We start from the raw sequence: 22,672 nt of genomic DNA, 5'->3' as shown, positions 1-22,672 counted from the left end.
CTCAAGGATAAAGGAAGGGAGGCATTGAAACTCTCTGGGTTGGCCGGCTGTACCCTGACCAAATATTACGGACGCGACATGTCTGTTCAGGGCTCCCAGAGGAACGACCAGAATGAAACAACTCCCTTGATCAGACAAAATATTCCTGCTCACCATTCCCCTTGCTCATGTAATGGGGAGTTATCAGGTTCTGGCAGTGGCTGTGAACAAAAAAGCGACACCAAAGCGAGCATCTGTGACGACGACAATGCACACGCCACTCATTTCATCGACATTACACCCTCAAAGTTCTGGGTGGTTTTTGGAAGCATCCTCCTTTCCATCGTCTTGTCTTTCTTCGATGGCTCTCTGTTAGAATCTATCCATCCCGTAATCTCGTCGCATTTCCAAGTTGCCAACTCAGCTTCATGGCTATCGACGGGATTCCTCTTGACATGTACCGTGTTTCAACCGATCATCGGCCAGATATCCGATATTTTTGGCAGACGCGTGCCTTACCTCGTTTCCATTGCGATATTCTTCATATCCACGATATGGTGCGGGACAGCATGGAGCTTCGGCAGCTTCCTTTCCGCGCGGTTACTTTGCGGCGTGGGTGCGAGTGGAATCATCGCCTTGGGGTCCATCATCTGTTCGGATTTGATCTATATTGAACACAGGGGGATGTATCAGTCGTACCTGAGTCTTGCATATGGCCTTGGGAACTGTCTTGGACTGGCCTTTGGGGGGGTCATAGTCGATTCCCTCGGTTGGAGAGCTGCCTTTGGAGTACAACTACCAATGCTTTGTGCACTATTCGCTGCTGCATATTTTACCCTTCCTTCGAATCTGGGTCCCCAGTTGGCGCGCCAGCGCAACATTAACATCCGACAAGCACTTGGAACGATTGATATCACGGGCTCCTTTTTCCTGGTCCTTGGCGTCACCGCACTCATGCTAGGGCTGAATTTAGGCGGGAATGTTTTCCCCTGGAGTCATCCGATTGTCGTCTCCTCATTGATCGTATTTTGTCTAGTTTCAGTTCCCTTCGTTAAAGCTGAACAGTCGTCGTCCAACCCTGCGATCCCGTTGCCGCTTCTAACAACGGCGCCTCATGCGAATCTAATACTCGGGAATTTCTTTGCTGGTATCTCTATTAACACAATATTGTTCAACGCACCTCTTTTCTTTCAGGCTGTAAAGTTAGAATCTGCAACTAGCTCGGGGTTCCGTCTTCTCCCCGCATCAGTTGGGCTCATGATCTCTAGCCTCTTGACCGGTATTTTTATGGCGAAAACGAGACAGCTAAAGTCAATCCTCCTTCTAGGAATATTTTGGTTAATTGGCAGCTCTGCCTGCTCGGGAATTCTCGGCGTTAACGCTCCAGGTTGGGTTTCCGTGGTCATTATTGCAATGGCAGCCTTTAGTCAGGGCGCATTATACCCACCAACGATGATGGGAGTTTTGTCGACCAGCGCCCAGGATGATCAGGCAGTCATCACCACCACCCTCTCCCTTCTTCGTTCTCTAGGGTGGGTGATGGGAGTTGCAATTAGCAGCTTGGTCTTCCAAAATGCGCTGGGCGCACTTCTATACCAAACTGTTACCGGCCCTAATAAGGCGGATATAATACTCCGCGTCCGAAAGTCCATTAAAGAGATAGCTCAATTGGACCCAATCCATCAATCGCAGGGTACGTTTTCTCTTCCAACAATCCGCGTCCTAGGGCTCATTGGATAAACCACTAACGAGTATCGAAAATAGTTGTCAATGCATATGAAACGGCACTTCGTTTAACTTTCTTGTCAAGCGTCATCTGGGGGATCATTGTGCTTCTTCTCGCTATTCCTGTCAAATTACCCCGCCTTGGACACAAAAAGTAATATTTCAGTTCAAATGTTTTCCTTGCAGATTGTACAATTTGTATTATCCATATTCTCGGTTAATTCCGCCTTTCCTTGTCCTGTGGGCTTTCATTAGAAGGTCATTAATTCTATGGACCAGATACAACACTACTCCAGAATTCCGTATAAATATCATCATTAGCTTAGAGATTATAATATTTCATTCCTATGATCAGACAACCTGTACCCTCGCTCAAAACTCATCACCGCTGCCATATCTTGGTGTTCCACCAAAACAGAGTTTCCATTAGTCTGAGATTATAGCCATTTCTCACTGAAGAAATGCGCACGCATGTCCAAAACATCGCCAGTCGTTTTGGGCTGTCTGCATGCGAATATCTAGTTTCGATCAAGGGTACACAGTACAATATGCCGCACGACATCCACATATCTGAAAACGCAGCCTGCAGTAACTAGCTCTCCCAGGGATATCCTTATTTTGCGAAAACAATCAAGAAAAAATTACGGAGCACAGCATAATCCGTTGAACCTTGCTCATCACGCTGCAGAATTGTGCGCTGGCGTAGTTCTGAAAAATAATAATAATAATACTAATAATAATAATGATACTTGCCGCGCATCCCAGTCCGGGTGAGCATTGAAGAATGGCCTAGCTACTTATTTTTTAGGTAGATATGCAGCTGTGGTCGAAGTGCGACAAAAGAACCTGTTCCTTTTTGCAAACCGCTGAAATTTGAGACTGAGTGGGGTAGAGAAATGCCATCAAATTGAGGACGGCTGAACTGCTGCTACCTGCACTGCGTAGAGCTGCACAGCTTCTCTGGCTGATCACACTGATACCTGATATTTCGATTTCAGAATTAGGCATTGCGCGTACATGTTCTTACACGGAGAAATACCACTATTAGCTTAACTCAATGCTCTATTTTCTTTAGATGTGGGTGATATCTTGCGGCAACCAACCGTTCCAAGAATAAAATATTAAAGATGAAGATAAACATGTGAGCAGCCTATACTCAGTGCAGTATAATGTTGGAATATGAGAGCGCAAATTCTGCAGACAATGATCTATACCAACTGTTTCGGCACCGATATCAGGATGGAGCAGATCATAAACACTGGAATTTGCTAGTATTTTACAGTACAAATATGACTCCCCAATGCTTGACTGATTCGCGGACAGTGCGACTAGTCGCGGGCGTAGTGTAATTATCAGAGTGTATAAGTACGTAGTGAGGGGTAGGCCCTCTATGTGTATATATAGATATATATATACATCAAACGTTTGAAGCGAAGACTCTATGTCAGATTCCATCGAAGTATTCGTTTCCATAGTTCCATAACATATTCATTGCTTTAAGAAACTCTTCGCTCATCTCCAAAATGACTTCCAGCGGCACCCAAGCGCGAAAGAGCACCTTCTATGATTCAGCCTACAATGCCGATTACTATGACATATGGGCCGAAGAGAATGGCAAGACACTCGATCTCAAAGACGGTGTACCCGCCTATCCGCCAGTCTTCAAGGAGCAGCTTTCTTCACGCTCCCCCAAACCTTCCGCTGAAGCTCCCTTCGCCGTCCTGGACGTCGGGACTGGCACTGGCCGTATCCTCATCGATCTCGCCAATGCTGGCGAACGCGATGAACTCGATCTCTCGAATGTCCACTTTATCGGTGTGGATACGGAACAAGCAATGCTGGACCGCGCAGAGAAATCACAGGCAACACTTGCCAGCATGGCTCGGGTAGGGAAAATCGTGTGGTCTTCAGGCAACGCCACAACTGTGGCATCATTACCAGCTCTCGAGAACTATGCTGGAGGAATTGACCTCCTTATCTTTGCGGCCGGTAGCATCAGCCATCTCACCGGGCCTGAGGAGCCGCAACGATTCTTTGCTCAGGCAGCCTCGCTTCTGCGCCCTGGCTCGGGCCGTGTGTACTTCCCCATTATGAATGCTTTCATCTCGAATAGGTCTATCTCCCAGGAACCAGTGGCTCCGAAGACCCAATCGACATTGCAACAGTTGGGGGAGTTCCCCAGCAAGACATTCCCAAATATTACTTATAAAAAGTTTCCATTTGACGATATAAAGGTGGAGGGAAATATCAGGACCCACTACCATAACTTCCATGTTATCCGCAAGCTGGAGTCTGGTGAAGAGGAGGTGGTTCAGAACGATAGGGTGACGTTTTCGTTGCGGGCATGGGAGGAGCCTGAACTTCTCGAATGGACCAAGGACGCTGGATTAGAATTCGTCGAGACATTTCATGGGCAGCGTGACACCTCTTATGTTTTCAAGCTAAAGGAATAGAACCTTATTATCTCCCCTGTGTTTGTAGTTTACCATGTGTAGTTAGCCAAACCTAGACATGAAATTGACTTGCAATTACTGTTGCAGCTGAACAGCACTGGTTCCGTGAAGTTTCCCGTAGGTATCGGATTTTCCTCAGCTTTCTGCAGTCCAAGTACAAGCGAGAAGTCATCCAGCTGTACATCATTCTGGGCGCAATTGTGCAATGGCCGCAGTAGATTGTCTGAATTTTGGTATTCCGCTCACTGCTGCTTTTGTCGAACGTTGAAAACATTCCAACCCAGTATAGGAAATTTGGAACAGCTTCAATTCGTGTCTCCGCATAACTTGACCTTCGAATTTCATCAAAATGAGGTTGATTTCAAGTTTAGTGCCTGCCCATTTTTCAAGATCGATGAAAGTAAACTAGTAAATATAGATAGCCCTTTATCTTCGAGTGTGTTGCGATAGGCCATATAGGGCACTGGAACAAGGGATAGACCAATGGTTTGAATGGCAAAATAACCACATTATTGCCCTCAAAAGTAACGTTATTGAGGAAGAACCGGTTAATAGAGAATTATCCACGGGTATTTCGCCGCATGGTGCGTTCGTGAAGGTCGATACGGGGCTAAAGCTCGGAGTGAACAGAGGTAACCCCTCCACCCAGGTGTCCCCAAACTAACATTTAGGTATTCCTCCGCAACCAGAATGGGGTGTTCAGGTATTCTAAATAAATCGTTTAATAGTAAGCTGGATGCGAAATAACTTGCCGCGAACCATGCTTTCTCGAAAATATTCAAGATTCTGCCTGTTACGCTGAACCATAGCCCAACGTGGGTGAGGGAGCTTAAAAATCGCCATTGTTGTGTCAGGTCACCATATGGGACAATTACACGCAATATGTACCGCTTTTCAAGTTTCTTTGATGCTTGCACTCAAATGTATTTGCAAAGAATGCCACATTATCATAATCTCTTAGGACTTGAGTCATTCCGCTGGGAGTGGTCCAGACAGACCGATGAGTGATCGGAAGCGGGCATATCTAAAGGAATCTCAGCGCGCAGAACAAATAAAGATAGTCCAGATGACGAAGCTGCGAAAATCCATCCCAATGTCATTGTTCCTCTTTCAAAAAATTTCGAGTTGGAGGAGATCAGGTCACAGGGAAGCAAAAACCGCATATACTCCAGTGAGATAAGATCAGTCCAGACAATTCATTCGGTGGAGTATCGAGAGGATTGCCTCTGTATGTGTTTGAGATTCCAAAAGAAAAGTTGCTTGTCCTTTAGGCATATGTAGGGTGGTCAGATCGAATATCAATTATGGTTGCTTGGAGGGACGAACGGCTGGACATAAATATGTAGTAGAGCGGCGTAAGGCTGAGCCTCACAGGCTTCGAGTTGTCATCAATAAATATTTGTCTTCTGGTCAACGACGGGCAAGGGTGCTCTCAAGAATTATATATCTGACAATCATGGTTTCACCACATTCCCTTGGTTCTCTCCCAACCGAGATTTTTCAAAATATCGTGTCACGCCTTGGTCGTCAGCATATCGATCATCTTTCGCTCATGAACAAGCGTCTGAGGGCACAATGTCTCCCATTACTTTTTCGCCATGCCAGAGTCTCCTTCTCGCCCTCGGGGCTCACAGCCCTACGCGGTATTGCTGACGCTGACCATCTGAGCCAGCATGTGGTTTGCGTCACGTACGGTGTCACGGATATCTTGGATCCCAACGTGATCTAGGGTAGCCGTAGTATCCACCTACAATAACCGTGCCATGCTTACTCACTCTCTCTAGTGAGTGCGCCACAGCGTACGGAAAACCACAGCGTATGGAAAATATTTTGAATATAGTGATCTTTGAAAATTAATTAATAACCACCACCACCTCTATTTATAACATAAAGATTATCTATATACTCATTAGAAGGTGTAGAATCCACTGTAGATTGAGATTCTATAAAATTATCTTATTATAATTGAATGGCTGTAGATTTTGTAAATTTGATTTCAATCAATTGAAGATTCTTATTGAATGTCTTTTTCATCTCATCTGCTCTACAGATTGTGATCTTGTGATTGACATTTTTAATAATGAGATGCTACCGAGTCTCTAACCTAGCAAGCTTCTCACTGGTATAAGGTAAGGTCGGGGCTTATATAGTGTTGCTGAGCTTGTTCACTAAGTCAGGAGGTAGTGCCACTATCACAGGTTAAGATATAACATCAAGAGGAATATCTAGGATGACTAGCAATAGCTACGGCGGCGGCCTGAGGTAAACAGTATGAGTACCTAGTAGGGCTTACAGGTAGGGGCGAAGGCTTAAGGTATACGTCGTGAAGAAGTATACTTAAGGTGAACTTATAGTCGTACCATGTAACTGAGTATAAGTAAAGGTAGTAGAAGAGTAAGTAAGTAAGATGAAATTGATCGTGATCAAGAAGATAAGCTCCTTGATCCTAAGGGTAATGAGTGTGTTTATATACATCTTGAGATACATGAGGATAGCTCGGATAGCTCTTGCCAAGATAGCTATCAGAGTAAGGATAGCTGTGATCACTCCACTCACTTGAGTGATCTGAGTGATCCAGGTGATCCACTATGTCACATGACCTATTGTTTCTATTGGTTAACTGGATCTTTCCTTATCCGATGTCTAGCTTGCATGCCCTCTACCATTTAGTCGTTCCTTGTCCAATGGCTCTCAGGGTTGTGCTGTAGGTTTGTAACATGAGAACTCTGTTTATTTGCATCTATCTGCAGAAAGATTTGATGATCTGATATCTATTTGCTTAATAATGATCTGCAAGTTCACTTTCACAGTATGTGTTCAATTTCATCTGAATCATACTACTCTTGAAGATTTTATTCAACTGTCTTGTTAAACTAGATGTAAGAGTATTCTTCACATCTTGTAAAGTCTTAACTGCTGCATTGATTGATGATGTAGTTTTGCAACTGTCTCTGAAAAGATTAATTGCAAAGAAGCAGTTGATGATCAATCTGCAGGCAGCGGGGTAAAGTGATTGCATACATCATCATCATCATTATATATGTTGAGATCCAGGGCATCATTAATGGTAAGAGGTTTCAATCAATTGAGAATTATATCATGATTAACTGGATACATTTTGCGGTCAGCAAAGCCAGCTCTCACAGTGTCAGATTTGAATGCTTACAATTGAACACTCTTCAGATTAACAAGGAATTGTGTGGCGTACTTACGCCCCCTATCCACCTCTGGCTTCCGCTCCACCCCTTGCTGCTTCCCGGAGCTTCCGCTCCTACCTTCCCTACAGAGAGCTTCCACTGCTTCCGCTCCTACCTTCCCTACAGAGAGCTTCCACTCCTACCTTCTCTATAAACCCTCTGTCCTTCCCTTTGTATGCAATCGCTCCTTCTATGAGAGTTGATCTCTGTAAACAATCACTGTATATATACCATCTTTTAGAGAATAAGACGTGTTTATACTCATAATTTGTAATGCACTCGTTTATTATTTCCTTATTATTATATTATATTTGTTTATATCTTCGTCTATTCTTACCTCTTTCCATTATACTCTCGCTACCACTATTTCTATATGTATATATATATGGATGCATGTATTTCGCACATCTTCTTTCTCTTTCTTTTCCTCTTCAGCGATTAGCTACAACTACAACTACAGCTACAACTACAACTACAATTACAACTTCAACTATACTACTACTATAATTATTATTACTATTATCTTCTACTACACTACATACTATCTTCTACTATTCACTCTTCATACTGTCATCACCCCTGACATAATTTGACCCCTACGTAGCAGCGTACGCTACAAATTGTCTACCATCATACTGCTCATATTCATAACAAATGGCCTCATTAACTATCTTTGTATGATAATGCTTATATTGCTGAAAAGGTACAACATCAAGAGATTGTAGAATATGATTTGTATGAAATGAAAATTCAAATAAAATAATTTTATGAAGATTGCAGTATTGAATGAATTCTTCTGTGAGATGAGAATCATGATTGTTCATTAATAGCAATTGATGACTGCTCATTTGATGCTTTTTTATCATTTTATTGAATCACTTGATCTATTCAAATCCAATCTCATCATTTGTAAAGCCAGACTTGAATGCAGTGATGGTGTAGTTGTTAGATAAATTGAAGTGTGTATATCAATTCTCTAGATGAATCTTTGATTTCATTATAATCAATAAATTCAATACTGTGCTATCTGCATTAACACACTCCACCACTGTTATTAACCTGTGGGAGTATGATGATTGTATGATGGAATTCATATCTCTAAAAATGGTTATAATCTACTGTTCACATCCTTCTCCTTCTTGAAATCCAATCTCATCAAAGTTGTAGATATTGCAGGGGAAAAAGTGATATTGATTGAAGACAGCTTCATATTGATCAAATCAGTTGATAATGAAGCTTATATTCTCACAAGACATCTATTTTGAATTCATGAGCTTTTGCTTAACTCATTCATAATCTGGCAGGTGTTTGATAAATCAATATGCTCACATCTTGTTTAATGTGGAAGGTGCAGTCTCTGGATTTATATGATGCTGTCTCAACATGCAGTTCACAGCAGCTTCAATATGCTCAATGGTGGGTGGGCAAAAATTAATATTCAACTGATGAATCCATATCTTAATTGCCTTCTTCTGGCTGTCATTCAATGCTCTATTCAGTGGAACCCTCATAGTTCTTGATTTCTTCCTGTTGATCCTCTCATACAAGATGGCATATGGGACTTTGAATTCTTGCAACAGAGATGAAATTTTTAATTTTGAATTGTTTTTGTACACATCAACAGCTCTTTGCAACTGCTCCTCAGTGTAACTAGAAGATTTAGACATGGTTATAATTAATGATGATTATTTGAAGATGAAGAATAAAGATATTGATAATATTTTCTGTACGCTGTGGTTTTCCGTACACTGTGGCGCACTCACTAGAGAGAGTGAGTAAGCATGGCACGGTTACATATTGAATACATATAAACCTGTCAATTGTGAATAATAGTGGACGCAATGTGCTAGCTGGGATAGTTAACCTTTTGTAGCCATGTTTTCAGGTAGATACATATCTTGCCGTTGCCGTTCCCTTCTTGATGAATCTCGAATGGGATGTCACCAACCTAACAATTCCCAAGAGTAGATTCCAGTTCTTGAAACCAAACGAAGTTCTGTTGTTTTCAGGGGCGAGTGAGGTTTTCTGTTCCCTGCCCGTCGCCAAGGGCGGCTTGTTTGGCACTAAGAAACACTGCCCTGATTTGCAACAAGCAGAGGACGAAGGCCCTTGTTAATGGCAAATGCATTCCCTGGAGCAATTATCCTATTTCTGAAAGGCTAGCATGATTGAAGGGTACATCTAGGTTTATTTCGTAGAATTTCGCTGCCAGCCTTCTTCCGGGGTAGTCTTCCACTTCATCAGGAGGTAGAGTTGATGTTTTTGGAGCTTCAATCTGGGTTTGGATGTTGGTAGGTTAAGACTCAAATAACACCCTAAAACCATGTCATTGACGAACACTAACTTAGCGATGTTTGCCACATGAGCTCTCAACTCTGAGAGGAACGGGACAAGAAGGATTCACCAGCACCACTTCACAAGTGGAGCTGAATTTTTCAACCTCTCTTTTGTCAGCCATGGCACTTAATCTTCCCACTCATGGTCTTTCTTCACCACCTTCGACACATGCATTTCGGAGGGAACCCTTAAGAATTTTGACAGGAGGATAGCCCGGGTCCTCGAATCTCGCGTGTGAAACGACCATTGTGGATCTTGATCCTTCCTGTCCATGATCGCGATCAGGCCCGCCAGGCTGACAATGCCGATCAACATCAACGTGCCAGCAAAACAACTGAAGCCAACTGCGCAAGTTTCTCATGCCCATCGTATTTTCATCGCCTGCTTAATTTAAGCACTGACAGGGGCGCGAAATAGCAAGTGAATGTGGGGATCTTTGCCTAAAACCCTACGCCAAACGGACGCTTCCAAGCAAACTAGAGACAACACTTGCAACCAACCAAAGTCTCTTCTTGTTGAGCCTCCACCGGTCAGTGGGATTCCTAGGAATTGGCCCAATCATCGTCCAGTTGATTGGTTGATTGGCATAAAGTTTTGTCGTGCTGTGCTCGGATTGCATGTCAAAAATTCTCGTATTCATTTCGAACGATGCCAAAAACAATGCTGCTTGGCGGCCAGATAGGAAGAATGACATTCATTGAGAGAATAGAACTCAGCCTCACCATTTGATTGCCGGATATTTTTTTAGATGGGAAATTTCAAGCACCAATGGATGATTCTCGGGCAGGTTTATATACTGGAGCCATTCGCACCTGGGCTTGCTTTCTCTTTGCTCTCTCTTGACCTGAGCTCATATCACCAAATTTTCTCCATTTACTTTTTGCGGTCCTTGTCGCCTGTCGCATCGTCGTGTTTACACAATGCCTTCGTGGTCGCGCGTAGCCGCTCTTGCTCTCGTCACACTCTCAGCCTCTTGCTCCGCGCTGGAGGCCGGCGAATTGGTCTCAGACTTTTCCGATGTCTTGCTCGGCACTCGAGATGTGGCTGAGAATGTGACACTCGCTGACACTGGAAACCTGAAATCTCTAACGAAACGCGACTGCCCGGCGCGATGCACTCAGTACTGTTGCCTCTCCGATGGCACTTGTATTCCCTCTCTGTCCTGGAGCTGCTGCGGCGGTGGTATCGTTTGTGGTCCCGGACGGAAATGCTGCCATGACGGCTGCATTGATGACAATGAGGAATGCTGCCGGACAGCGGGCAGGCATTGCAATGCCGGGTATGAGTGCTGGCTTATTAACGGCGTGCCGAAGTGCTGTCCTCATGGCGTATGCGGGAGTGGTGGTGGTGGTGGTGGTGGCGGCGGCGGGTCTCCTAGGCCTACTCCCCCACCATCCAACCCTCCACCGAGGAGGCCTAGTTTCGACTACTATACCTGGACAGTAACCTGGTAAGTTGACTTTCCTCTGCCCTGATTTTCCGATCCCATATCTGTGTTCTCTCTAGCTCTCTGAGCTTCATGACGAGAAGGTGGACGAAACAAATGAGATTTGTCTAACATCCACCAGGACATACCGCGTCGTATTTTACACATCGATCACAATCCGGACAACCACAACCACAACCACTACAAGTGTCGTTTCCTTCTACGCCTCAAACTCGGAGGATGCTTCTTCTTCGTTCGGCGAATACACAGCCACAGCGACCTTCAGTCCTCCTGCCAGTGCGACTGACCCTCCAGAACCACCTACTGGTGGCAGTGGATTCGGGGGTAGCGGAGGTAGCGGAGGTAGCAGCGGATCCGGTGGGAATTTGGTTGCCGTTCCGCCTAGCACATCAGGGACTAATGCAGCCTGGAATTGGCACGCTGCTCTTCTCGTCGTCACTGCTCTTGTGCCTGGCGTTCTCGCAGTTTACCTTTAAAGCTCGGACCCTAGTCTTGTTGGAATTTCCCATTTGACGCAGCGTGATATCCCTTTTGTGCTTCTATTTTCCGACCCATTCTCCGTTTTAAAATTAGGTGGTTAAGTTATTATTCCGTTAGCGTCCCTATCGCCCCCTTTTTTTTTTGGTTTTCTTTCATCAAGCCCGATCTTCCTGCAGCGGAAATTATGGGTTTGCTTGCTTGTGTTCAAGTGACCTGGAAACGATACCTTTCTTGATATACATATACTGTCTTTGAGCTAGAGGGGTAGTGAGTGCGGATAAATACCTATTATTATATAATGTCTATTTGTTGCTTTTCGATGCCCCTATCTTAAGTAGATGCCTTCAAATGCGGTGAACATTATGTGACCGATCACCCTCAATGTAATATCGACAATGCTTAGAATGAAATCGTATGTCCAGCCGTTTATATCATATTAATGGGGCAAGTATCGTAGTCGTTAGTTTAATTTAGGGTTGACCTTTATTGCGGCAATTTGCGCTAAACCCTTCTTGGCCCTCCCTGCTTCCCGACGAAAAAGACATCCAGGAAAGCTTCAACGCGCGCAAAACAGCTTGACCCGCTTGACCAGCCAGTGCAGCCAGCCCACCATGCCGGCTTTCAAGGATGAACACATACTGGTATGCATCCTATCCGTATAAGCCTGCTTGTCCACTTTTACCTCGTCAAAATCCCCTCAATACCCCCTTCGACTAGCTTATCTCTTGCTAATGCAACCCCTCTAAAATATCCAGATCATTGCGCCAGGTTCGCAAACCACCCTGGCGCAATTAGGCCTACCTGAATCCTTCACGCCTGCAAAATTCCGATTTCCTACTCGCATGTTCCCGGCTGAAAAGAAGGACGAATGGGAACCATACAAGATCCGCGAGAAACTCGTGGTGAAGAGGACAGCTCCCGCCACAGCGCCCGCACCCCCTGCTGCCAATGATTCCACCGCCACAACCGATGCGCCAAAAAACGATGACGTGGAAGTCAAACCGGATGTCGAAATGAAAGATACCGCAGAGGGAGATCTACTAACAGAGGACAAAGAAACAGGAGATCAAATGCAAGGCGAGAAGCCTGACGACACGAGCACCGGCGTCGTTGAAAATGGTCACGAGGAAACCACTGTTGCCGATGCTGAACACTCAGAGGAGGGACAAATAATATACGAAGAAGATCCAACATCAGACGAAGGCGCCGTCTACCCAATTCGCAACGGCGAAATTGTCGAGTGGTCATGCTTCTTCGCTCTCCTGTCCCACATCTTCAAGACCCTCAGCCCTCCCTTCCACACCCCCATTATGTTTATCGCACAGCCGGTATGGACCGCGCGCGACCGCGAGGCCATCACGCAGTTTGTCTTTGAGAAATTTCAAACACCCGCATTCTGTTTGATGGACTCCGCCTTGGCCGCTTGCTACGCGTACGGGACCGTCAACGCCACGGTGATTGACATCGGCCACGGTAAGGCAGACGTTACTGCTGTGACAGATTTCGTTGTCAACGAGCATGGCAGGGGATTTGGGCTGCGCAACTGCGGTGGTGAGGCGATGACGGATCGACTGGAAGAATTGCTGGGTCCCAAGGGGTTCACGCGCGACATGTGCGAGCAACTGAAGAGGAGCAATATCTGTGAAGTTCTACCTTCAAGTATTCCGCTTCCGGGAAACTCGGCAACAGTATCACAAATACAAAACTCGTCTGATGCGCTTGGTACAGCTAGTGGAACTATCGATAGGGATCCCACGAAGCCTACTCCCAGTGTCGCTGGCAAAGGGGCTGAAACTGCGAATGGGACGGCGGAGGAAAATGACGATGACGGTGTTCTTGATGTGGCAGCTATCGTTAGCAGTGGTAATACGAGCGAATATCTTGCCCGAAGAGAAAGAGAAAAAGCAGAACGGGCAGCTGCTAAAAAGGGGGTTTCCGATGCCGCTACGGGCAAGCCAGTTCGGCTACCCAATTGCAAAAAGGAGCGCGCTACATTCCAGTATCACGAATTTGTCAAAGTCGAACCTAAGGATGGAAATGTGCAGAGCACTACTGCGCAGTATATTCGCCAGAAACGCGATATTGAAGTTGGAATCGAACGATTCCTCGCACTAACCCCCAGCGAGGCGAAGTCGAATGACCACTGCAGCTCCAGCCTTCTCGATACTCTCGCTGCCCAGATCCACCATACGATCCTTTCCGTCCCTGATGCGCCCAAGCGCAGCGAATTATGGGATTCGTTTATCATCCTTGGAAACGGCAGCAAAATAAAAGGTTTGCCATCATCCCCTCCCTTCTCCTCATTTCATTCTATATACACAAGCAAACGTCCCATGCTAAAGCAAGATAAAATACCAATCCAGGCTTTACCCAAGCCCTCCTCTCAACAATAAACCAAAAATACGTCCTCTCCCCTTCCTCCGGCACAATATTCACCTCCGAACTTCCGTCGCAAATGTCAACCCCGCTCCCAACTGGCGGGACAAACACCCCAGCCCACCTCCAGAACCCAGGGCCCCTTCACCACCCAGCCGCTCACGGGGTCAACCCCCTCCTCGTGGCTGCTACCCACGCTAACAACCCCTCAACCCCCAACCACCTCAATCCCCACGACCCTCACAGCACCAACTCGCCAGCCGCCGCCGCCCACCAACAACACCACCGCTCGACCGGCCACTCGCAAACACCCACCTCCATCCGCCTCCTCAAGCCTCCAGAGTACTTCCCAGAATGGAAAAACCAAGGCGCAAGCGGCTCATCCGGCGCGGGCGGCGTATTGGTACCGCCCTCAGCAACGGGTGCTGCCGCGGGGGTGGGCGCGGCGGGGACATCGACGGGGCTAGGTGGTGCTGGGGGACAAAACGTGGGGATGGAGGAGGCGACTTTTTTGGGCGCGCAGGTTGCGGCGAAGGTTGTGTTTGTTATTGATCAGGGTGTTAGTAAGGGGTTCTTGAGCCGGGTGGAGTACAACGAGACGGGGCCAGCAGGAATTCATGATTGTTCTTTGTAGGGTTGTTGGTGCGCGTGTTTGTTTCTGTTTTTTTTTTTTTTTTTTTTTTTTTTTTTTCTGACAATCTGTGTTTGGAGCTCATGGGTGGAAAAGAAGGAATGTATTTTTCTTTTCTTTTCTCTTTTGTTGGGAACTTTTCGGCAGATTATTATTATAACTTGGGGAAAAGGAATGGTGTTTCTTCTGGGCGTGACGTAGATTCCCCGTTTAATATATTTTCTTTACTCGTTTTCGTTTTCCATTTTTTTTTTTTTTTTTTTTATCACCCCTTAAATATATCTACCTGGATGGTTATCCTCGCAGTGCATCATTCAGCAGTTCACTATATGAATAGATTGGCTGTTCAAAATTGGTTGATTCATCAGTACGTTCTTGGCCGTGATGGTGTAAGTGAGAATGGAATTGAAAGAGTTCACAAGGCGATATGCCATGATAGGAAAAAATATTTTAGAAAGAAAAAAAAAAAAAAAAAAAAGCAGCAATAGCATAGGTAGATGGGCGCGCATCTATGAAACCATGCTGGCGTTACAACAAACACAGTAAAGCAAATTAACCAAAGGATGAATACGCCATGGCCGTTCATTCCATCTATCATGGGGATCCGTTGAAGAGCGTAAAATGCATATAACGAAATTGAAAAAAGGAAACGAGGTCCAGATGTGAGTATAATAAAGCAGTAATCCTGGAGCACCTTGGCAAAATTCCTGAAATTCCAAATCCAGCTCTAGGGAAATGGGAAAACAGCCATTAGAAGAGAAAAGAGAATGAGGAAATATCGTCATTTCGCACTATTCGACTGATTCTTCGGATTCACACCAACCAGTTCCCCATTTTTGCACCTCGTGGCATATATATATGGCGGAGCTCCGCGATTATCTGCACGTTCGTTTTGTTCCTCTCCCACTTGATGTGTGAGAGCTAGGTAACTTAGGGAGGGTGATCTTATCGTAGTCGCGCTGAAATTCCTTTTTATTTCTCCCGCAGACACGACCGTTGTTTGAAGGTGGAAAAGCCGGCACGCGAGACATCCAAGGTATGACCTATGCGTATGCAACGCACGAAGCATGATCCCTTACAAAAATACTTTCTAGTTTAGGGGTTGGAGCGTAGCCAGGTTCCGAAGCTCTTCTGTTCAGTTAGTGTTGCAAATTCCACTAGAAGTATATTGTGTGTTAATGAACTGCATACCGTATAACTCCAAGGAAGAAGGCGTGGAAATCAGCGTACGCAAAGCGCACACCCTTAACTGGCCGCATTATACTTCTCTCCAGCACAACGGAATAGTTCCTGCTGTTGTCTGAGCAGCTCTTCTTCCGTGAGGCCACTCTGCTCCATCTTATTGACTTTTTTCTCACGGGACTATTTGAAATAATTATTAGTAAGTAAAACTCTTCTCATTTTTTTTCGCCAATAAGTCAAGCTCAATGTCTTGTTGTATGGAAAGATCTAGCGTGTAAAAAAGAAAAAGGCAAATGGAACCCACCTTCAACTGCTCCCTGTGTTCCTCTGCCACTGCCAGTACATCGGGCACATACTCTCCGAAACCCAAATCCGTCAACGCTTTCTCGATGTGTTCGCACGCGATGGTCTTTTTCGCCTCCTTCTCGCTAATATCGTTTGCCTCAGAGGATATTAACGTTATAAACTCGACACAGCATTCTATGAGGAGGTCGCGGGCATCTTTAGCGAAGGTTTGCCCGGATGAAGCGGGGAGGATCTCTGTTATTATTTTTTGGACGGTTGCTGTCATCAGGGGGTTTGAGATTAGTTTTTGAGTTGTCCTGTGATACATGGCACAAGATGATATTCGTTTAATAGGGTTATGAGCACAGAGCGCAAGAGGCACTTGGATCAAGAGATATGGGACTGTATATGAGGAGAGGGATACGGCTGTTCGGGGTATGATACCTTTGGGCAAAGAGAGGTCATCGTTTCCTGTCGTATTCAGATAATTATTAGCTTGGATTTGCGCATGGAGGGGTGCGGGGCATTTATACTTGCCTCCAAACTCTCGGTCTGACATATTTAATCAATAGACAAAGGATGCCCTAATCACGCCTACCAAAGGGACATCGAAATGAAAGCACAAATATCGTGGCTGTATATGTATACGCGCTTCGCTGTTGATGAAGACAATGTTGTTGCTGAATGTTTTTCGCATCTCGATCATTCTGCCGTGTCATGTGGAATTTATAGTTATTCACCGCCCAATTATGACTAAGCTTGACAGCTTGGATAAATTCCAGTTTGGAAATTTCTGTTTCCCTATTTTTCCTTCACTTCCTCGCACAACGGGTGAACGACAATTTTTTATTTCCCGCACCAACGGACTAACTAATTGATTGCGAAGATACTTGTTATGGCGATGGTTTTCACTCAATGTTTATACTAACAAAGTGGTACGTGCGATATCCACTCTCCATTGCTCTTTTCCCCAAACCATCATGATGAACGTTGTTGTCGCCCCTATCATACAAACCGAGCATCAAGCTCCAGTGGTGATTTACCTGTCCTAGCCAAACGGACTTTCTGATAATAGTCTCCCCTCTCCCCGAGGATTTTATCATTGTCTCATTGCCTACCAGTCTTATATATTCCAATCGGAAGCAAGAAAGAGTGCTGACTGTTTAGGAAATTAGAAACTATCTTGCTCTTATGCTTTGAATCCACTACGATGCCCTAAGAAGTGGTGTATAGTACAGCGTCAAGCTCCATATCAATTTATCCAGTGGTGATTTGTATGTGTTGGTCATGGAAATTAACAGCTTTTGGGTCTTTTGGTTGTGTGCATGACCATATAGTGATGAGCAAATATTCATGTACTATCAAATGCCGATTTTCATGACGAATGCTTCACGATTCTCTGATGCACGCACACGACTTACCTTTCGCTAAGGTGTCTTATTTGGCCACGTGGACCCTTAGGAGCGAGTTATTGAACATCTTGCTGATCATCAGCCTGTGTTAAACTAGACCTAGGAGAATGAGACAGACGAAATGAAAAAGAGATACTGGGATATGAATCCATTCATAGGTATGTTGGATCAATTTCTTTTCCGGCGTTTTTATCATTTTCCCGTTCGTGTTTATCCCCAAGTCTTTGTATAAGATGAGACAAATGATTAAAACATACACTCCATGCTAAATATAAAGGTGCCTTCTGTTGGTATCTAATGCTTAACACACGTATCCATTTTTCATCTTTCGACTGATGTCTCGGTTTTTAAAATTTTTCCTTGAATTGGATGTTTCTTCATCTATATCTACAAATCTGCACTCTTCAAGTCCCACTGACTTGATGATCCTAGTTTTCTCACTTCGATTTGCCAGATAAGTGCGTTTCCAGAATCAGTCTGTTTCGGAATATGTCATTCCTTACTCTCCCAGTCAGCCCCAGCTTCATATATTACTCGCAACAGGTATTTCGTTTTTGCACGCTGTAACTTTCGTCGAGCTCGTTCAGAACGTCATCGTACACGAGCTTTACATGGACGTGCCTCAATTTCTTCAGTTTATACAAGCCACTGACCCATAAGCATCAAGGAGAATCGTTTATTCTGTGTCCGTTGAATATATTTGTACCCATATTCCTGGTGTCTGTATTGACTTTGTCTCCGTTCCGCCTCTTTATTGAAATTAACAGGGAACTCTCCCTTTGTTGGACTCAGTATTTAGCTAAAAATAAAATGGTCAAATTTAAAATGCAATTAAATGAATGGTAATCGAGATGTAGCTATCAGTTATCGCTGGCGGTGGGAGAGTTCGTTTGCCCAGTGGCTGGCAGCTCGGGATTAAAATCTGTAATATGGCTTCTGACGCAGCGATTACTACGGAGTAGTAGCTATAGAAACATGACGTACACTTCTATCTCCTCCAATGGTTGTCAACTCTAGATTAATGCGCAATGCAAACGACATGCAATTCTCAACAGTAACAACCTCGAAAAATATATGGGAACATCGCTCCTCTTGCCCCGCCTTCGGCTCTGAGCAAAGAGTGGGGCCCATCCACTACAGGGCGTATTGTGTGGATTTGGGTGAGTAACATGAGATTTGCGCTGAAAGCCGTTGTTATCCTGGGCTGAAGAGTTGATTGTACTGTACTTATATACATAAAAAAATATCGTTAAAAGTGTACGGTCCGCTTCACTCCTTCATTTTCTTCATTTAACATTCATTCTACACGGCTATAATATTAATACAGAGGCCATAATAGTAAGACTAATAATAACCATATAATAAAGGAAAATGTCCACCGTAATCATTGGCGGCGGCATCATCGGGCACTCAACAGCTTACTACCTCTCCCTCGCTTCCAGAACACACCGACACCAAATTCACATCATCGACCCAGCCACCGACCTCTTCGACTGCGCTTCAGGCTATGCTGCTGGCTTCATCGTCCGCGACTGGTACTCACCTGAGCTAGCTGCGCTCGGCAACCTGTCCTTCGAGCTGCATGAGCAGCTCTCTCGAGAGCATAGCGGCTACGAGAAATGGGGATATATGCGCGGCACCGCAGTGGGATTGCAAGTGCAGTATGAGGACGGGAAGAGGTCGGGGAGCGGGCATGATTGGCTGAGGCAGGGGGCGAGCCGGGCGGAGGTAGCGGCGAGGGCGGATGAGAAGAGAGCAGGCGAGCCGGATGAGGCACCGGAGTGGCTGACCAGGCAGGAGGGCGGGCGGACGGAGAGGATAAGTGACGTTGGGGGTACGGCACAAGTGTAGGTTTTCGTTTCACCTTTTTCACACTTTTCCCCCTTCCCCTGCTGTTTTCTCTATTCGTTTGACTGATCTGCTGGTTGGAAATGTTAAATGCAGAGATCCACTTCGACTGTGTCAATTCCTCCTGGTGAAGTGCATCGAGAGCGGCATTCAGGTCCACAACCCCGTTCGGGCGATCGCGCTCATCAGGAACCCCTCATCTGGCGCCATCACAGGTATAACACTCCAAAACAGGGTGACAAACACCCGCTCGACAATCCCCTGTACAAACCTCATTTTTACCGCTGGCGCGTGGACGCCACATGCCTTCAACGCCCTCTTCCCCACATCCCCCACTCGCATCCCTGTCACTTCTCTGTCGGGATACTCCATACTCGTCCGCTCCCCGCGTCACACCATCGCGCACGAAAGAGGCACATATGCCGGAACAGCACACGCTGTTTTCACAACCCACCCGCGCTCCTGCGGCTTTAGCCCTGAGATCTTCTCGCGTGCGGGTGGCGAGATATACCTCGCCGGTCTGAATAGCGCGGAAATGCCCCTCCCGGCACTCGCGAGTGAGGCGCGTGGCATGATGGAGGCGGGGGACGTAGCACGGGTTCGTGAGGTAGCGGTGACGCTGATAGGGAAGCTTGACCCGGGATGCGAAGGCTAGATATGCTGAGGGGGATGCAAATGTGGATGATTTAGAGGTACTTCGGGAGGCACTTTGTTTCCGGCCGTGGACGGAGAGTGGGAGACCGATTGTGACGCGTGTGGGGGATTGGGTTTTGGGATCAGGGGTTGTGTCCCCTCCTGGTGGTGGCGTCTTCATGGCGGCGGGACACGGCCCGTGGGGTATTTCGTTGTCATTGGGGACAGGGAAGGTTATGGCGGAGATGGTTATGGGGGTCAAGACGAGTGCGGATGTGAGTGGGCTGGGTCTGGAGGAAGGGATGGGAACGGCGAAGGCTAAGATATAGACTGTTGCTTATAATGAAGAGCGAGATGGAAAGCGCTTGGTTCTTGACCAGCATGAGTATCTTGAACTGTACATCCAGGCATTTTGTTGAGGAGCAGCTAGATTAGTATGCATTGGGGTTTCGTGTAGAAGTACGGGAATTCTATGGCTCTCCCGGCCCATCACCGTCCAGTTCGTAGTTCATGTTTGCTGCATCTCAACATCTATACCATTGATACATATCGAAAAGTAACTGGCTCGTCGGGAAAGGCCGCCTAACCCAAAACGGATAAATTAAACAACCCAGAAACCCATCAAATACTTCAAGACAACTTTTTCCATCAGCCATTGTAGCACTCTGATAACCCATCCCTAGCACTTCTACATGAGGCACGCATCATCGAGTCATTTGGAAATTGTCGAAATGGCAGCAAACGAGAGCTACAACGATGGCCACCGCGCGCTCTTGCAGGCCTTCATGGCGCGCTCAACAATGACCTACGAACAAGCAAAGCCTGTTCTGGCTGCGATATTTACTGCTCGAGGTACTTTTCTACTGCTTATCCTTGTTGATTATATTATCCCAAGAGCTCCCTCCCCACTAGCCGCAGCAATCCACTAGACGGCCGGGGCTCACTCTAATTAATGTTGCTTCTCTTAGACAACCAAGAAACCCTCCCCGAAGACATCACCCAAGCCGACCTCTCAAACTACATCGCCACAATAAACACTGCCATATCCCCCTTCGATCTCGAAATTAGGTCTACTAGGCACCAGACAGACCCCACCCGTATCTACGTCCTTGTCAACACCACCAGCGACCCCCTTACCCAGCTAGCCACTACCTACAACGCCAACGAAATCGCCTTCGTCAAACGTGTCCTGGACGCCATGTTCGATACCCACAATACTCCGCGCCTGGAGGCGATGGCCGTGTCGTCCATGCAGGTCGCACAGCTGGCGAAGGCACCCAGTACTTCCGAAAGACGGGAGTCGGCTCCTGCAAATGGCACGCCAGCTGCCCGTGCGCCGCAATCGCTGGGAATACGCGAGGCGGATGACGTGATGAAGAGGCTCGTGGAGGAAGGGTGGTTTGAGGAGAGTCGAAGGGGATATTTTACGCTTAGTCCACGCGCACTGACGGAGTTGCGCGGGTGGCTGGTCGCGACGTATAATGAGGACGAGGAGGACTCTGGTACGGAGGGTTCTGGGCGGATTGCTAAGATCAAGACTTGTTTGGGCTGTAAGGATATTATCACTGTGGTATGTTTTGAGAGTTTAATTTGTTTCTCTATTGGTAAATCAGCTGCCGTGTATATCTGTATCTTGACATACATATGGGGGATTCCTGACGAGGATCATGTAAACAGGGCCAACGATGTTCGCAGCGTCAATGCCCCGGCCGTCTCCACGACATCTGCACACAGAACTTCTTCCGCCGCCAACAAGCAGAGACATGTCCTGTTTGTAAATCGAAATGGACTGGTGAACACTTTGTGGGCGAACGGGCGATCGTTGCTGCTAATCGGCCGTCAACCGCACGGAGGCGGAGTGGACGTCCGGCGGAAGGAGCTGAAAGCTTTGGCGGTCAAGATGGTGGTGAGGATGATGGTGATGATGCTGGTGAGATGGCGGACGTCGCTGGATGAGGTAGCCCGGCACCTTTCTTAGTAATGGTTGGCTCTGTGTCGATGTTGCGAGGCTCCAGCCATGTTGGCCGACAGCTTCATGATGCCGCTGTCAATCGTATCGAGGGAGACTACGGGCACAAGTCGACCCGGGGAACGAGAGGAGGGGTACGGATCAACAACATCCCTTCATAGGCTGCATGACATTTCATGGGTCGTATTGATAACATTGCTGGGGGACGCAATCAAGAGTATTACACAGTCAACAGGATATTCCCCGAAGTGAACACCATCCTGAGTGTCTGAAGCCGTTGGAGAGGAAAGGGGGTTGGATGGAGAGGTGCGGTGATTGTTCTGCCAGTCGCCCCTTCAAGAGCACACGATGTCGTCTCTAGCTGGGTTGCTTTATCATGATCGGTGGACATGTATAAACCATTCCAAGCCCAAATAATCTGGGAAATACTACGATGACTAAGCACATAAATGACGTCATTCCGTGTCCCAGCCATCTTTTTCCTTTTTCGGTCCTTGGAACTTGATAAGGTTTTTCTTTGCGATAGACTTTTGTCCCTTTCCCTGGTGTTTGAGCTCCAAATGCGCCAACCCCGCATGAACGCTGAAGCCATTCTGCAATCGCTGTTGGCTAGCAATGGCATCTCATCTTCCAACTAGCCGTGTGATACGAGCTCCTGTTTTCTCCCGTCCCTCCAGGACCGGAAAGCTATATAATCATGTCCGAACTAAGTGTATAT

The 22,672-nt window shown here is 46.3% G+C and overlaps 7 protein-coding genes across 7 annotated transcripts; 5 read left to right on the top strand and 2 right to left on the bottom strand.

The window, feature by feature from the left end:
- Positions 1–78: 78 nt before the first annotated feature.
- HCAG_07586 (predicted protein) lies at positions 79–1,862 on the top strand (the record flags this gene model as incomplete). Its single annotated transcript, XM_001537227.1, has 2 exons — positions 79–1,672; positions 1,744–1,862. 2 exons carry the CDS (start codon positions 79–81, stop codon positions 1,860–1,862), a joined length of 1,713 nt encoding a protein of 570 aa, XP_001537277.1.
- A 1,365-nt stretch (positions 1,863–3,227) lies between these two features.
- HCAG_07585 (predicted protein) lies at positions 3,228–4,821 on the top strand (the record flags this gene model as incomplete). The annotated part of the gene is made up of 3 exons (XM_001537226.1): positions 3,228–4,136; positions 4,200–4,274; positions 4,576–4,821. 3 exons carry the CDS (start codon positions 3,228–3,230, stop codon positions 4,819–4,821), a joined length of 1,230 nt encoding a protein of 409 aa, XP_001537276.1.
- Positions 4,822–8,679: 3,858 nt separating this feature from the next.
- HCAG_07584 (predicted protein) lies at positions 8,680–9,021 on the bottom strand (the record flags this gene model as incomplete). Its single annotated transcript, XM_001537225.1, has 1 exon — positions 8,680–9,021. One exon carries the CDS (start codon positions 9,019–9,021, stop codon positions 8,680–8,682), a length of 342 nt encoding a protein of 113 aa, XP_001537275.1.
- Positions 9,022–10,611: 1,590 nt separating this feature from the next.
- On the top strand, positions 10,612–11,614 carry HCAG_07583 (predicted protein; the record flags this gene model as incomplete). The annotated part of the gene is made up of 2 exons (XM_001537224.1): positions 10,612–11,141; positions 11,260–11,614. 2 exons carry the CDS (start codon positions 10,612–10,614, stop codon positions 11,612–11,614), a joined length of 885 nt encoding a protein of 294 aa, XP_001537274.1.
- Positions 11,615–12,229: 615 nt separating this feature from the next.
- Positions 12,230–14,628, top strand: HCAG_07582 (conserved hypothetical protein; the record flags this gene model as incomplete). Its single annotated transcript, XM_001537223.1, has 3 exons — positions 12,230–12,259; positions 12,374–13,892; positions 13,982–14,628. 3 exons carry the CDS (start codon positions 12,230–12,232, stop codon positions 14,626–14,628), a joined length of 2,196 nt encoding a protein of 731 aa, XP_001537273.1.
- Positions 14,629–15,870: 1,242 nt separating this feature from the next.
- On the bottom strand, positions 15,871–16,420 carry HCAG_07581 (conserved hypothetical protein; the record flags this gene model as incomplete). Its single annotated transcript, XM_001537222.1, has 2 exons — positions 15,871–15,987; positions 16,112–16,420. 2 exons carry the CDS (start codon positions 16,418–16,420, stop codon positions 15,871–15,873), a joined length of 426 nt encoding a protein of 141 aa, XP_001537272.1.
- A 2,455-nt stretch (positions 16,421–18,875) lies between these two features.
- Positions 18,876–21,941, top strand: HCAG_07580 (conserved hypothetical protein; the record flags this gene model as incomplete). The annotated part of the gene is made up of 6 exons (XM_001537221.1): positions 18,876–19,351; positions 19,587–19,950; positions 20,045–20,260; positions 20,669–20,837; positions 20,954–21,555; positions 21,663–21,941. The coding sequence occupies 6 exons, from the start codon at positions 18,876–18,878 to the stop codon at positions 21,939–21,941; spliced, it is 2,106 nt and encodes a 701-aa protein (XP_001537271.1).
- Positions 21,942–22,672: the final 731 nt, after the last annotated feature.

The sequence above is a fragment of the Histoplasma capsulatum genome, genomic scaffold (assembly GCF_000149585.1).
Source record: "Histoplasma capsulatum NAm1 scaffold_9 genomic scaffold, whole genome shotgun sequence".
NCBI lineage: Eukaryota > Fungi > Ascomycota > Eurotiomycetes > Onygenales > Ajellomycetaceae > Histoplasma > Histoplasma mississippiense.
This window is presented reverse-complemented; position numbering and strand designations above follow the sequence as displayed.